This window comes from Paramisgurnus dabryanus, chromosome 3, assembly GCF_030506205.2.
Source record: "Paramisgurnus dabryanus chromosome 3, PD_genome_1.1, whole genome shotgun sequence".
NCBI lineage: Eukaryota > Metazoa > Chordata > Actinopteri > Cypriniformes > Cobitidae > Paramisgurnus > Paramisgurnus dabryanus.
The window spans coordinates 7,878,047-7,895,146 of NC_133339.1; the positions used below are offsets into that span (position 1 = coordinate 7,878,047).

General features: G+C 45.6%; 1 protein-coding gene and 1 pseudogene across 1 annotated transcript in view; both read left to right on the top strand.

The window, feature by feature from the left end:
* LOC135734257 (cytochrome P450 2K1-like) overlaps positions 1-11,371 on the top strand; it is a 29,890-nt gene extending 18,519 nt beyond the window's left edge. Inside the window, exons 5-9 of the mRNA XM_065253195.2 lie at positions 9,229-9,408; positions 9,516-9,657; positions 9,744-9,928; positions 10,102-10,243; positions 10,336-11,371. Of these exons, the coding sequence (XP_065109267.1) occupies positions 9,229-9,408; positions 9,516-9,657; positions 9,744-9,928; positions 10,102-10,243; positions 10,336-10,544 (858 nt within the window). The 3' untranslated portion in view covers positions 10,545-11,371. The remainder of the gene's footprint in view (positions 1-9,228; positions 9,409-9,515; positions 9,658-9,743; positions 9,929-10,101; positions 10,244-10,335) is intronic.
* LOC135768826 (cytochrome P450 2K1-like) overlaps positions 1-17,100 on the top strand; it is a 125,292-nt pseudogene that overhangs the window by 50,525 nt on the left and 57,667 nt on the right.

Sequence of the window (17,100 nt, forward strand, 5' to 3'; positions counted from 1 at the left end):
TTCGGGAAGCAGAGAGTAGAAGGAGGAGAGGCCCCCTGGCTGACGTTGCGGGGCGCCAACGGCCTAGAGATCCCCTACATTGGCTACCGGCTGACGGACTTAGAAGTTCACGGGGTGTTAGTCCCCCAGAAGGGGGTGATCATCGTGGAAGACAGGTGTTTGGGTGTCCATAGAGCCCTATTAGGGATGAACGTTCTCTCCGAGTGTTGGGAGGAGTTATTTCGGGCTAAGCCCGGGCCTAGGATTTCCCCTGTCGAGAGGCCCCTATGGGAGCGAGTAGTCGCCGACTGTCGTCGGGTCCAGATGACCCAGGTCCGCAGAGGCCGGGAAGAGGTAGGGAGAGTGATGTGTCGCTATGCTTTATCTATCCCCCCTAGGAGTGAGGCCATGGTGTGGGTGAGAGTGGCCCCCCGAGGAGTTGGCCCCGAAGAGTGGGTATTGGTTGAACCCCACGCCGATTGCCCCCAAGTGGAAGTAGCACGAGGCCTAGCGGCGGTCCACCGGGGGAGGGTCCCTGTAAAGGTTCGAAATGACCACCCCTACCCAGTACACTTACACCGACACCAGCGGCTGGCCCGACTAACGGGGGTTGCACCCCATCAGGTGAGGGAGGAGAGAGATGTTAGTTTCCGTCAGGTGTGCCCCACTGTCATCGAGGTGGCCCTGACACAGATGGAAGACCCTTCGAACAACGGGGAGAGGGACGTACCGAGGCACCTGGCAGGTGAGTCCCTGCAAGGGGAAAAGTTGGAACAGGCGCAGACACAAAGACTCCAAGCCCTCCTTCAGAAATGGCAACATGTGTTTGCAAGACACGAGGAGGATTACGGATGCACTACGGTGGTGGAACATCATATTCCGACTGGAGATGCAGGACCGAGTAGGGAGAGGTACCGGCCGATCCCACCCACCTTGTATACAGAGGTACGCTCGCTATTGCAAGGTATGCTGGGGCGGGGCATCGTCCGGGAAAGCAGTAGCCCATGGGCAGCCCCCATCGTGCTTGTGCAGAAAAAGTCGGGAGCTTGGAGGTTTTGTGTGGACTATCGTAAGCTTAACCTGGTGACAAAGAAAGATGCTTTCCCCCTACCCCGGATCGAAGACTCCCTTGCCGGTCTCACGCGGTCTGCATGGTACTCCACTCTGGATCTGGCCAGTGGGTATTGGCAGGTGCCAGTGGCCGAGGCCGATAGGGAGAAGACCGCCTTCACGACCCCGTTTGGATTATTCGAGTGGGAACGGATGCCCTTCGGGCTCTGTAACGCCCCAGCCACGTTCCAACGCCTGATGCAGCGCTGTCTTGGAGGTCAGTTAATGGAGTCAGTCTTGGTATATCTAGATGATGTAATTGTGTACTCCCCAGATTTCGATTCCCACCTCCGACACCTCGAAGAGGTTTTCCAGGCGATGGAGAAATATGGGCTGAAGCTGCAACCCGATAAATGCCATCTGTTGAGGCGAGAAGTCCAGTTCCTGGGTCACGTGGTCAGCGCTGCTGGGGTGGCCGTAGATCCTGGAAAGGTCTCTGCGGTAAGAGATTGGAGTGCACCCAAGACCGTGAGGCAAGTACGGTCATTTCTAGGGTTTGTGGGATACTACAGACGGTTCATAAAAGATTTTTCAAAGATTGCTAAACCACTTAACCAGCTGCTGGTCGGTACAGGGCGGAACCGGGGACGGGGGTCACCCCCTATTGACTGGGATGAGTCCTGTGAGGGGGCATTTCAGAGATTGAAACAGGAATTGTTACAGGCTCCTATCTTGGCCTATGCAGACTTTACTCAACCATTTCTCTTGTATACAGACGCTAGCAACCTGGGGTTGGGAGCGGTCTTGGCCCAACGACAAGCGGGAACAGAACGGGTGATCGCCTACGCAAGCCGAAGCCTCCACCCAGCCGAGAGGAACGATGCAAACTACAGCTCATTCAAACTGGAACTGCTGGCCCTGAAGTGGGCCCTGAGCGAGAAGTTTAAGGACTACCTCTGGGGTGCTAAGGTAACGGTGATTACGGATAATAATCCTTTGGTGCATTTACAGACAGCGAAGTTGGGAGCTGTGGAGCAGCGCTGGGTGGCACAACTTGCCAATTTCGATTATCAACTGCAGTATCGGCCTGGGCGAGAGCACACGAACGCGGATGTCTTGTCCCGATTACCAGAGGTAGACAACCCCGGTTGCCGGGGGGGCCAGGAAGAAGAAAGCCAGAGGGAAGGCTATCTGATAGGGGCCGTGGAGGCACCAGGAGGCCAGCAGGAGGCGGTACCGGGGAATTGGGGCTGGGACCCCTGTCGGTGGAAAGCGAGGCAGGCCCAGGATCAGGATGTGTGTCAGGTGAAGATGTGGGTGGAGCAGGGCCGACGGCCAACGTCGTCTGAGAGGCTGACCCAGACAGAGACGGGAAAAAGACTGCTGGGACAGTGGGACAAGCTGGAACTACAGGAAGGAGTACTTTGCCGAAAGGTTAGTGACCCGAAGCTGGACGAAGAGGTGCGCCAGATCGTGGTGCCCGCCGATCAAGCAGCAGCCTTGGTGTCCGCCTACCATGATCAGCTGGGGCACCAGGGACAGGAACGGACAGTATCGCTGCTGCGCAGGTTTTTCTACTGGCCGGGGCTGGAAGCATCAGTACGCAGCTTGGTCCAAGCTTGCCCCAGGTGTATGTTGTTTAAATCTCGACGAGAGGCTCGAGCGCCGATGGTGCCCATACATGCCAAAGCCCCCCTCCACATCATGGCGATGGATTTCCTGACACTGGGCCGGCCACAGGACCGCTATCCGAACATCTTAGTAATCACCGACTTGTTTACAAAATACGCATGGGCAGTTCCCACCCTTGATCAGACGGCAAACACCACCGCAACGGCTCTATGGCGGCACGTCTTCCAAACGTTCGGATGTCCAGAGTTCCTGCACTCCGATCAAGGGGCCAATTTCGAATCAAAGGTGATCCGAGAATTATGCCAGCTGTATGGGTGCACGAAGACCCATACGACGTCGTATCACCCTCAAGGAAACGGCTGTTGTGAGAGGTTTAATCAGACCCTGTTGGGGCTCCTAGGGACCCTGGACCAACGGAAGCAGAGCGATTGGGTGAGTGCTCTACCGAACCTTTTACAAGCTTATAATAACAGCGTTCATAGTACGACGGGGTATGCCCCCACTTATCTGATGTTCGGCAGACATGTGCGGATGCCCACGGACTTGGTCTTGGGAGTGGCTGCTGGCCAGGAGGAAGGGAGCGTGACGGAATGGGTGGGGCGCCACCACCAACGGCTGCACTTTGCTTACAAACAGGTATCCCAGAAGATATGGGCCACAGGGGAAAAGAACAAGCGGTTGTACGACCGGACGGCCCGGGACGCCCCCTTGTTACCAGGAGAGAGAGTCTTGGTACGAGACAATCGGCGGCAAGGCAAAGGAAAGCTGAGTGACCGTTGGGAGACCACCCCGTACGTAGTCTGCAGGCAACAGAGACCGGGACAGCCGGTGTATACCATCCGGCCGGAAGGAAAGGCCGGCCCTGAACGTGTGGTACACCGAAACATGATTCGCCCTTGCCCAAATTATCCCGAGGTCGCGAAAGAGGTAGTTGCGGAACCGGCACCGACGGCCCCCTGGATGGAAGGATGGGCTGTGGTACCAGGCCTACCCGTGGTGGCACCACCCCCGGCTGCCCCAGGAGAGCCAGAGCTAGCACCTGAGCCAGTTGGACCCCCGGCCGCCCAGAGACAACCCGAGGTTGTACCCGAGGCCGCCGAACCTGACTCCCCTGTGAGGCGCTCCCAACGGGAGAATCGAGGCCGACCCCCTTCCCGTTACGGTGAGTGGACTATTCGAAGGCATTCCAGGGACTAGAATGCATTGGCGGGGGAGGATGTCACGGGGTGACGATCTTTCAGGGCGGAACCAAAAAGTTGAGGAAGTTTGGTTCCGCCCGGATGTTTCCGTCCAGACCGGAGAACAGAAACACCGGACATCCGGCCGCTTCGCGAGGGCTGTAATCAGCCGATTGTGTACAGCTGTGCATAGTTAAAGAGATCGCCGGGTAATTGGACAACTAGAGTACATGGTGGAATATAAAAAGCACAGTTAGATCACAGTTAAGGGGTTGTAGTGTGTGCTGAGGAACGGAGCTGTGCTCATTGTTAGACGTGGTGGCTGTCTGTATTTCTCTCTCTCTCCCTCTCTCGTTGTAGTTGACGGTGGACCTGTTTGGAGTAAAGGGAAAATCCTATGGGTAAAAAGGGAACCTTGGCCTAACCAGTACTTTTGAAGGAGTAAAGCAGGAAGAAATTGACCTGATTGTACAACGTAAACAAAGGCTGTTCGCTGTGAGTATACCCTTTTGGTGTGGAGTAACTTGCAAAAATTAGCCTGTGTAACCGTTGGAACCCTCCAGGAGAGGGAGGGCGGCCCTACCCCTACAATAGTGTGGTGGGCGAGCCGTTAGAAGTGTAAATCCAAACAGCCACAGCAACGAGACCTTACTTTGGTCGTATTTTCCATCGCCCCGATCTCAGCCCAAGCGCAGTGGAAGACACCGGGCGCTTCCCTTGTTGTGTTGCACTTATAGTGTGGTGAGTGAGACTTTGCAATTAATAAGCTTTTCACGTTGGAGTGGTGCTGTGTATTTGCTGTGGGTTGCTGTGTGTCTTGTTAGACGAAGCCCCGCATCATCCATTTCTTCTACTGGGCAGAAGACGGAGAGGCTAACGACCTCAGAAATTACTGCTACCATACGTAGTGTGCTGTTTCGGAGTACGAAGGGACGCAGACCAAGAGCTGTCAGTGACTGTGAGTAAAACATTGGAAATATTCGTGGTGTAAACTTACCTGTGTCTGTTTTGTCGCAGGGTCAGAGGCAAAAGGGTCCGCCGCCCCCGCGGTCTCTACAAAGGGGCGCCCCTGTCCAGGATTCGATCGGCCTACGGGCAGTGGAGATAGGGCAGCGCTCGACCCGGTGAGGTGGTGTGTGACCTTCGCCCCTCTGCTGACCTACGGAGGAAACCATACCTACCCAGAAAGCTGTAAACAGCAGAGCCGGTGAGAAATACTCGAAGTCTTAGTAACAGTGTCTTTGTGTCCTAGCGGCCACCTGTGGAGAGAGAGAAGAACGAGAGTGAATAATTGAAGAACAGACCGTGAACGTGATACCTACCCAGAAAGCTGTAAACAGCAGAGCCGGTGAGAAATACTCGAAGTCCAAGTAACAGTGTCTTTGTGTCTTAGTGGCCGCCTGTGGAGAGAGAAGAACGAGAGTGAATAATTGAAGAACAGACCGTGAACGTGATACCTACCCAGAAAGCTGTAAACAGCAGAGCCGGTGAGAAATACTCGAAGTCCAAGTAACAGTGTCTTTGTGTCGTAGTGGCCGCCTGTGGAGAGAAAGGACAACGAGAGTGAACAATTGGAGAGCAGACTGTGAACGTGATACCGACCCAGAAAGCTGTACACAGCAGAGCCGGTGAGAAATACTCGAAGTCCAAGTAACAGTGTCTTTGTGTCTTAGTGGCCGCCTGTGGAGAGAAAAGACAACGAGAGTGAACAATTGGAGAGCAGACTGTGAACGTGATACCTACCCAGAAAGCTGTAAACAGCAGAGCCGGTGAGAAATACTCGAAGTCCAAGTAACAGTGTCTTTGTGTCTTAGTGGCCGCCTGTGGAGAGAAAGGAAAACGAGAGTGAACAATTGGAGAGCAGACTGTGAACGTGATACCTACCCAGAGAGCTGTAAACAGCAGAGCCGGTGAGAGATACTCGAAGTCCAAGTAACAGTGCCTTTGTGTCCTAGTGGCCGCCTGTGGAGAGAAAGGAAAACGAGAGTGAACAATTGGAGAACGGACTGTGTAATGTGATACCTACCCAGAGAGCTGTAAGCAGCAGAGCCGGTGAGAAACACTCAAAGTCCAAGCTAACAGTGCTTTTGTGTCGCAGTGACCATCTGTGGGGCACAAGGAGAAAGAGGGTGGACGTACGACAGGGAACGTAAAGGCACGCGGGGCGAGGACCCCCTGCCGACCTGAGGAAAGGTACACAGACAGTGGACAAATCTCCTTACCAGTCACACTGAAATTATTCTGCCTCCAGGAAGGAAGAAGGAGGGCGCCACGGTTAGCAGGGTCCAGGCCGGAGCCTGACGTTTCCCTTTCTCCCCCGGCTTATGGTGGTTGGCACCCCTGTTGCCCTTGCCCTGTCTGCCCGTGGCTGCAGTCTCCCTGGAGGGAGGAGAAGAAACCTATTAGTTTTAATTTCCCCTTTCCCCAATTCCCAGTTCTTTTAAATATTTAAACCAAATAAAGCTTGTTTTAAATTTTACTTACCTGTTCCCGTGTTTGTCTGGTCATTGGGTTGGCTTTGGGGACCTCCTCGAGGTGGGAGTTGAAAAGGGGCGTGGCTTTAGTCCAACATAGCCAGCCCCTGGTGGTGACACGTCACACACTCGGTTGCTCTGATTGATTGTAGGTCTATCCAATTGAGTGCAGAGGCATTTTTTGTCCTGGTTCGGTTGAAACACTTCCCATAGTTACAGCCCAATGGAGCGGTATCAGACTCAAATTGTGACTAGAAATGAGTAAGACAATATCAGGCTACATTAACACTAATAATGTTGATAAAAAAAGAATCTCAAAACTGAAAATCAAAAGTCAACCCACTGAATGAAAATTTGAATAATCGAATATTCTGGTCCAGCCCTCATAATCAGTGGTGTATAAAGACCTTATATATTTAACCGTTATGTTTTTATAACCTTAGAATGAGCTGTTTTTATCTCCATAAACTGCAGCCCTCATACATGGAAGTCACTGCCATGTTTCTACAGTAACATTAAATGGACAAACTGCTCTATAGAGCACATGTAATCGCTATGTTTTAGGGCTGCATAGCGATTAATCATAGCAACTTAATGTTTGCAGAATAATTTTTTTGTTTAGATCATATGTGTTTTTGTACTGTGTATAATAATTATGCATATATAAATACACACACACACACACACACACACACACACACTACATGAATAAGTAAATGTGTAAATAAATATATTTCTTGCTCTATTTCCTGTCCTATACAATAAATAATTCCATCATTGACTGACTACATACCTATTTTCCCTGCGGAAGGTTTGGATGATGGAGGAGACTGTAGAGTGAGGCACATTAGGCTGAACTCGGCGACTTGCCTCCGCCATTGTGAGGCCATGGTTGATGAATTTCATCCAGGACAGCATGGTGTGTTCGTGCTCTTCGTCCTCTTCCCCCTATTCCACGCACTCTTACTCCTCCTCTTCTTCTTCTTCTTCCCCTTCCTCCTACTCCTCTTCCTCGAGCAGGAACTTGGCCAGGTGCCTCCATGTTGAGAAATTGTATTGGTCCTGCATGGTCAAGCTCTTTACATACATGTTGGGTAGCATTCAGTCATTGACAGCACCTGTCAGGTAACTAAATCTACTGTTTGATTGGTCATCTGAGATGTGTGAAACTTCTCCTTTTTTAGTCAAGTTCTAGTTTCACCTGACTGTCAACTGCTGTAATAAATGTTTAAATATTTCAAGAATTCATATATGGTATTCATTGTATTGTGTTCTTGACTAGTTTTGACAATCGAACAGACTATTGTGCATGTGATGACTTATACAATGAAATGACGCTGACACGTTTTGAAGTGAACAACCATTAGACTGAGAATCAACAATCAGTTTAGATCAACAAAATCTATTCACTTGGAAATTGTGCTAAATGTACGCTACCTGTACTTAATCATTTGCAAAGATGTACCGAGACATTGAGACCTGTAGGCCCTTTTAGTGACTTCGAGATGATAGTCTTTCTGTCTCCAAAAATCACCAATTGCCTCCTGTGAAATGTCTCCTCCTGTAGAGCTATCACGATTATGAAACTTGTGTCGATTATTCCAAGTAATTGCCTGTTTTAGGGCTTTGACGGTTATGATGATTAATTTACTGTTTTTTGCTTTGACATTAAATTCTCATACACTTTTTGTTTGTTCATGAAATAATTTTCACACATTGTTGTGATTATTTAAATTAAATATTTTGCAAGGTTTATGTGGCAGTAAATATTATAACACATATTTAAAAGTACTCTGATACGATCTCGTTTATACAGGCGCTGCAGCTCCCCCTGATGTTTTTTAGAAAAATGTGCAATCATTGCGGTGATCAGAAATCATTGCGATGAGGTCAGCTGCGATGTAGCGCCTATTACGGAATGTTGATTGTTTGTCCGAGTGAGTGGAGGGGGCGTGGCTTAGCCATAGGTCAATTCTCAAGAACGCAAGTACAGAGGACGCATGAAAATACCGGGATGTGTTCTTGATATCAAGGATGCATCAAGTGCAGACTTGCGCGCCGAAATCACTTCATGCCCCAGATGTCTTTGTGGCAAAACAATGGCAGAGGAGATGTGACCAACAGGAAGATCGCACTCATCTCAATTCTCACAAGTGTGTTCTCGCGACCTTCTGAGTTTGTTCTTCCAAGGTCGCCTAGCAAGACCGATTTCCACGAGAACGCAAGTCCGTTCTTGTCATGCACCGTGAAACGTGTTAGATCCAAATGCAGGTTTATTAAAGAGTAATCCACAAACAGGCTAAGGTCAACAACCAGGCAAACAAACACAGAGTAGGCATCCAAAAACAGTAGTCAATATATCCAGGCAAAGGTCAGGGCAGGCAGCATACAATCATCAACAATTAACAGGCACAGGTCAAAAACAGAGAGATACAGAATGACAGGTAAGCGCTCTGTAATGCAGACAAACAAACAATACTTTGCAAAGTGAATGAGTTCTGAGTGAGCTTATATAGTCCAGGTGATTACAAAACAGGATGCAGGTGTGATGAACCAGTTAGTGCAAGGGATCATGGGTATTGCAGTCCAGAAGCATATGTGAATGTACAATCTCTGACGGACAGCAGAGTGAGCCATGATGACTGTGACAGTTTTTTTCGTTCTTGGAATTGAGAAACAGCCTATGTGGCAGCTACCTTAGCTTGTCTTTGCATTTTAAAATTGAGGTTGGTTGCAATTCGCAATTACACCAGTAGATGCAGCTAAAAACACATTACACATTTAAAACAAATTCTGTATGGTTCTACTGTCTGTTGTAACATGTATTGACTGTGAAGCTGCAACAAATTTGCATAATTGCTCTGTAAATTTTACAACAATGCAGAATTGTGAATATCTTGTACTTCCACCTGCAGATCTACAACATGTTTCCAGTGCTTAGGCCATGGCTGAAGACCTGGAGACTGCTAATGGAACGTGTGGAGAGCAACCATGCTGAAATACAGGTGCTAGTGGATCGCTTGCGGGAGACTTTAAACCCTCTCAACTGCAGAGGATTAGTCGATGCCTTCCTCATCCAAAAACAAAGCTTAGAGGTAGAATATCATGAATTTATATATCAAATGTGTGGGTTAATATACATATGTTTAAAACTAATTCTCACACTAAATAATAATAAAGCAGTTTTTTGTGATTTTAACAGAAATCTGGAGAAAATGATTCGCAATTTAATGATCTGAACCTGCTCATGACTGTGGCCAACCTGTTTGCTGCCGGTTCTGACACAACCGGCACAACGCTACGCTGGGGTTTACTGCTCATGGCCAAATATCCTCACATACAAGGTTATAGCAGGTCAAACTGTTCTCTTTATATTTACAAAAGTAAGTAAAGATATGAAACATTTTCTGTGTGATCTTCTGGGTCATAGATCGGGTTCATGAGGAAATTGACAGGGTGCTTGGCGGACGTGAACCGGTTACAGAGGACAGGAAGAATTTACCTTACACAGACGCTGTGATCCATGAAATCCAGAGACTGGCGAATATAGGGCCCTTGAATCTGCCACATAAAACCAGCTGTGATGTGAACTTCAATGGATATCTCATCAAGAAGGTCCATATTGTATATTATTCACACTTTACAGTCTGTTGTCCAGCTCAACTTATCCAAAGTATGTGTCATTAGTTTTTCTGAGTTTACCCACAGCCTTTTGTTTTTAAGTTGCTTCTGGACAAATTAGGGGTATTTAGCACACTAATGTAGTCTGTGTTTTTTCTGAAATCTAGGGGACGTGTGTCCTTCCACTGCTGACGTCTGTTTTGAGAGATGAGAGCGAGTGGGAGACGCCCGACACTTTTAACCCTGAACACTTCCTCAATGAGAACGGTCAGCTGATCAAACGTGATGCCTTCTTGCCCTTCTCAGCAGGTAATAAACTTTACTATTCACATCAAAATCAATTTGACTTATGTTGTTTAACAATTATGTCATTACAAACGCATTCCCTTCTTTTCTCTCAGGACGCAGGATTTGTTTAGGAGAGGGTTTGGCCAGGATGGAGCTCTTTCTGTTCTTCACTTCTCTTCTTCAGTGTTTTCACTTCACTCCTCCACCTGGAGTCTCTGAAGATGAATTGGATCTCACACCAGTTGTGGGTCTCATCTTGAACCCCTCACCACACAAGCTGTGTGCAGTCAGTAGGGGAGAAAAACACAACCTCAAGTTATAAATCCAAAGGCAGAATAACTAGTTAAATATACCTCATGATTGTAAAACCTAAAGACTCTTACAGTGGCGTCCAGTGACTTCATTTCCGAGGGCGAACATCTCTTTTCTCATAAACCATTTTGACACACGTGCAGCAGGCTCGTATTTTGACAAGTCACATGATCGGACACACATTTTGAAATTTTGCCCCTCGGAAGAGAAGTCATCGGCCACCACTGGACACTTGTTTCACATTATAAGACTCTTAGACTATTATATTATCTCATTAGCTTTTACATTACACATGTACATTCTGTGCCTTAACATATTCAATTGTATTTCAAGTAAGACCACTTATTTCCTGTGTCTCGTCACTTATTACACGATCCCTTACCTGTTATTAATTTTCAGCTGTTCCCCTCATTAGTTCTCTCTATTTAATGTCCCTGTGCTGTTTGTTCTGTGCTTGTGTGTTTGTCTAACTGTGAGTATCGTGTCTGAAAATATCTAGTCTAGTTTGTTATCTCATACAGTCTGTTTGTAGTGATGTTCTTGTTTAGTCAGTGTTTTGTTTTCTAGTATTTGTGATGTTTTGCCCCTCATGGGTTTTGTTTTGCTGTTCTAGTGGTGGGCAGAGCGAGGCTTTGTGAAACACTGAAACAGTTGAATCAATTGTGCAGTATGTTTCGAGGCTTTGAAACATCAATTTGAAACCGCCTCCAGTGACACCTAGCAGCCTTAGCAAGATTTTAGAAGAGCGCTGACAAATTTTATCTCACATGTTGTTTGATTGACACATAACTGATAGAATGGGAGAGTGTATAGTCTTCTTGACTCTCATGCAAAGATCTTAGGATCGAACCTGGGAAATGCATACGCTACGTCATCATAATAAAATGCCTTTTGTTGTTGTTGTTGTTTTAACATCTGTTTGACAACTACATGAGCTTTTAGGCTCACAATTGTCGATAACTATAGGCTATTTGGGTCTATTTAATAAAAAAAAATTAAATAGAGATATACCAAATAAATAATAGAAATTCATAAAATATATCAAGCCATAATATGCCACATTGTTTACATATAAAGATCTTTATTCAGAAATATAAATTGTTCTGTGTTGATGGACTCAGCCAGCATCTTTTTTGTACATATAATTTCTCCAGCCTTTGAAAAAAATTCTCACACAAGGGACACTTGTTGCTGACATGCAATTTTTTGTAAGTAGCCTAACTGTTACATACAAATGAGGAAAAATTACTTATTTTCCGTAATTTTAGAGTATTTGATCTTGGCAAAAATGCATCTATGATGTATTGTCAGATTTGTTTCCTACCCTGTCAGTTTAAGATTCGATGCAGATTCAACAGGTACGCCACCTTTCGTGACTTTGGTATTTCGAATCACTTCATCACGTGATATGGGTGTTTCGAAGCATCTACGCTTCAGGAGATCGACACGGTGTCAAAACGTCAGTTTCGCCGCAGCCATCCCTATGCTGTTCTTGTGTCGTGTTAAAGTCATCAGTTTTTTGTATACATCTGTCTGCGCCTGGGTTCTTGCCTTGCCATTCCTGACAGTGATATTATCAAAAAACTTCTATGTATCTTTGTTTGGGCATTTAATGATTGATCAGTGAATGTGATACCTGGGTTTAGATACAGCAGGGAAAATAAGTATTTGACACATCAGCATTTTTATCAGTAAGAGGATTTCTAAGTGGGCTATTGACACAACATTTTCACCAGATGTAGCCATCAAGCCAAATATTGAATTTATACAAAAGAAATCAGAACATTTAAGTATACAAGTTGGGTCATAATAAATAAAGTGAAATGACACAGGGAATAAGTATTGAACACACTTTATTCAACATTTTGTAGAAAAGCATTTGTATGTGATTACACACTGAAGCAGAGAAACAATAGTTGAGTAAAACTGGATATGTAAAGTTCAGGAATGCACTTGCAAGAGGAGATCAGAAGGTAAACAAGGATAACAGGTAAGTCCAAGATAAGGAGTACGGGTGAGTCTAGAGTGTTACTCAATGTTAATGATACTTCCTTGGCAGGACTCGTCTTTCCAAGTAACTTCCTTCAGAGGCATTAATGTAAAGCTTATTTATTTAACTTTGATAACAACACACATGGTTTTGTGGTCCTGTTTCACATATGTTTACATTGCAAAGGGTCCTGTGCAGTAATACACAGAATATTAAGTGCAGCGATCATAGCTGTGATTTATAGTAAATAAAACACAGCTACTGACCAATCAGAATCAAGGACTGGAACTGTTATATTTATCCAAAACCTTATGCAAAACTTGGAAGGCATTCAAGAGACATACTTTATCCGTGTAACTTAATCCGGATGAGATCATTTAAACCCATGAGCTGTTGAGCGCTTACCCAATGCTGTTCCAAATCAAATGAGTTTCATTCATATTTTGATTAGAATAAATTTTGAAGATTAGTCACAGATTCACTTTACAAAATAAATCATGACTCTTCAATAAATAATGATGAGAAACCTCACAATAACCATCAGTATACAGAATTCATTCATGCTATATGGTCTCGCTGCTTGTAAAGGGGAGGACGTGGCGCTGTCTGTTCGCCGCTTCCCCAATCAGCTTAAAAAGTAACTTAACGTTAAGTTAAAAAGTATAACTTTTTACTGTTCGTGCCACTGACTTGTGGACCATTTTTGCTTTTCACTTTTTAAACTTCACTTAAAAACTACATTTACTTTCCGCGCCACCGAACAGTGGACTTTCCTGGATAGTATCTGGTAGTTTTTGAGTCTAGCAGTGGCCTACCTCTTGCCGCTACTTCAGCTGGAAAAGTGGACACTGGATAACCTGGACACAGCCTGTCCCTCACAGTATAAACAACACCTGGGAAGTCTGAAATCAGCCATCGCCATCTCTGCCCTCGCCGCAGATCTGTTAGTCTTTGTAGCTAGCATCCCGGCTATGCGGCTAAAAACAACCACTATGCTGAGTTACACCGTCAACCAGCTGATGAATCTCAACAGTTTTTTCACTCCACCATGCACTGCAGTGATTAAACAACTTGGACTTCTCCGCCGTCCGCGTTACATTCATAGAAGTTCCCGCAGAAAGGAAAGTTTGTATGCTCAAAGACACGTCCTACCATCCCGGCTCTCTGGTCAGTAACGCGAACTGTCGCTCCACGCATACATCATCAGAGCGTTGCCTCATACGGGATAAGTAGTGTCGACGTCTCCACGGCAACACATTTCAGTGAGCTGAATAGAATATGTGGGGTGGATTTTAGTTTTCTACGGCCATTGCAAAGGCTTGTAGCATTGTCAAGCAGCAAAATTGAACTCTTAAATGCACAATCTATTACAAACAAATCCTGCATCATTCATGACCACATCCTTGATATAAGTCTGGATTATATGTGCATAACAGAGACCTGGCACCCACAAAATAAGTTTTTCTCTTTAAATGAGAGCTGTCCCGTGGGATATAGCTACCTCCAGAAAGCTTGCAGCACAGGGCGCAGCCACCAAAACCAAACCCATTATTTATCACTGAAATGTCAAATCTTTTTACAACTTTGCACATCCTCTGCCAATGTTATAATTTTAGGTGAAATGAACATCCATGTTGACACCCCCTCCTCCCCTTTTGCAGCTGAATTTCTTCAACTGTTGGACTGTTTTAATTTAAAACAAATTGTTGATGTCCCCACACACGCGAGGGGCCACACATTGGACCTGGTCATTACAAACTCTGCCCCTCTTACCAACCTGCAGGTGTATGATTTAGGTGTGTCTGATCACAAGGCCATTTCTATGGATCTGCAATCTCCATCCAGCCTACCCAAGCTGAAGCGGAATATCCGGTTCAGAAATCTAAAAATATAAATCCAGAACTTCTGGAATCGGACTTTCAACAACTTTCCACACAATTTTCATCACCCAACGAAGCAGTGGACTACTATAACAACCATCTGAGCAGCCTCCTGGACCACCATGCTCCTGTTAAAAACAAAACAGTCAGTTTCACTCGCTTTGCTCCATGGTTTACAGATGGGCTTCGTAAGATGAAGACAGAAGGGGCGGGTCCTTGAGTGGCGCTTTAAAGCCTCTGGTCTCCCTGTCCACAAACAAATGTACCAGATGCACCAACAAAAATATGCAAAGGCCCTCAACATTGCAAGGTCACAGTTTTATTCTGATGTCATCAGAAACAGCCCAGGAAATTCCAAGTAGCTTTTCTCCACTGTCAATCACCTTCTCAAACCACTACCCCCTCCACTTACTGCCACTACAGAAGAGCAGTGCAATAAATTAATGGATTTTTTCACGTCAAAAATTGCACATATTCGCTCTGCCCTTTCTGGTCCTCTCACCATAACTGTTCCTCCAACGTTTACAGTCTCCCAACCACTAAACTGCATTCCCGAGGTCTCATCAGAAGTGGTGAATAACATCATTAGGAAGATGAAATCCTCCACCTGTCCCCTCGACCCCCTCCCAACCTCCCTGGTGAAAACCCAAATCACTGTCCTAACCCCTTTGATCACTGCTGTTATAAATCATTCCCTCCAAACTGGACACGTCCCACCTGCCTTAAAAAATGCCATAATTAGACCATTGCTCAAAAAACCTACTCTTGATCCTGAAATTCTATCTAACTACAGGCCCATCTCAAATCTACCTTTCTTATCGAAAATACTTGAGAAAGTAGTTGGCCCCCACCTTCAGGATCACCTCAAACATAATAACCTCTTTGAAAAATTCCAGTCTGGTTTCCGCTCCACCCACAGTACAGAGACTGCCCTCGTCAGAGTCACAAATGACCTCCTGATGCTCCTGTACCTTTCTGCTGCATTTGATACTGTCGACCATGATATTCTTTTAAACCGGCTCCACTGCACCATTGGACTCAATGACACTGCTCTCAGTTGGTTCAAATCATACCTCACAAACCGGACTGAATACATCTCTCTGGGTCACTCCAAATCAAAACCTCATACAGTCACCTGTGGTGTTCCCCAGGTGTCAGTTCTTGGCCCCATCCTTTTCATCCTCTACCTCACCCCCCTTGCCCAATGATTAGTCGTCACAACATTTCATTTCACTGCTATGCTGATGACACACAGCTCGATGTAAAGGCCACAGCTGCAACCCCATCCTCCCAGTCATCACCCTCTAAACTCACCATTTGTCTAGAGGAGATAAAGGTATGAATTGAGCATAATTTCCTCCAACTAAACAGCTCCAAAACCGAAGCCATCCTGATCGGCACTCCCCACCGGACAAAATCCTCACCCATAACCACCATCACCTTTTCTGGCTCAAACATCCCCCTCTCATCAACAGTCACAAATCTTGGTGTAAAAATTGACTCCCAACTTTCATTTGAAGCCCATATAAATCACCTCTGCAAGACCTCCTTCTTTCACCTCCGCAACATTTCCAAACTCCGCCCCAATCTTTCCCTCCCTGATGCCGAAAAGCTGATTCATGCTTTTATCTCCACCAGATTGGACTACTGTAATGCACTTCACATTGGGATCCCTTCCAAGAATCTGCAAAGGCTTCAGTACATCAAAAACTCTGCAGCTAGAATCCTGATGAGAGTGCGGAAACATGAACATATTACTCCCATTCTCCACTCACTCCACTGGCTTCCCGTCTTCTCCAGGATTGAGTACAAGGTTTCTCTCATTACACACCAATGCATCCATGGACATGCCCCTCCCTACCTCAAAGAACTTATCAACCCACAACACAAAACATGTTCCCTTTGCTCCACTCATTCAAACCTCCTTCACATACCCAGAACTAGACTCCGGACTATGGGTGATATGGGTGGAATGCCTTCCCTGACACTCTGAGGGCGCCGCAATCCACTGACTGTTTTAAAAAAGGTCTTAAGACATTTCTTTTTAACAAAGCTTTTAGTTCTCTTTAGAGGTATTTTTAACTGTTTCTTCTCATTTTTATTGTTTTTAACCTGTAGCACTTTGAGATCTGTGATAAAAAGTGCATTATAAATCAAATTTATTATTATTATTATTATTATAAACTTTGCTTTCCTGGTAAAAAAGCCAAGGTATGGGAGAAGATTGACAGACAGATTGGTGGACGACAGCCTGTGGTGGAGAACAGGAAAAAATGCATTACACAGATACTGTGATACATGAAGTACAGAGATTTGTATGTATATTAAAAATATCATGTTTCTGATTATTGGGGAGGAGATGTCCCCCTCAGTGTCTATTGTGCAGGCTTGTGGTAAGTGAAGTGTTAAAAATGAAGCTTTCAGTATATATTAGATATGTTTGCATTACATATTCTATCAATTATATTAGTTTGAACTACTTGTAAAGATTACATTAACAGGAAATGTTTTCCCCCAGCAATTAATGTTAAAAACTCTAGTCACATAACAAATAATTAAGTTAGATTTATTTTCTAATTGTAATTTTATGGAACACTGATGGAACATGACTTAATTTCTCAGAATGCTTTTCTTTAACAAAGTATTTAAAATCGTTGCCAAACTATTTTCCAAAGTAACTTTCCTAACACTGAATG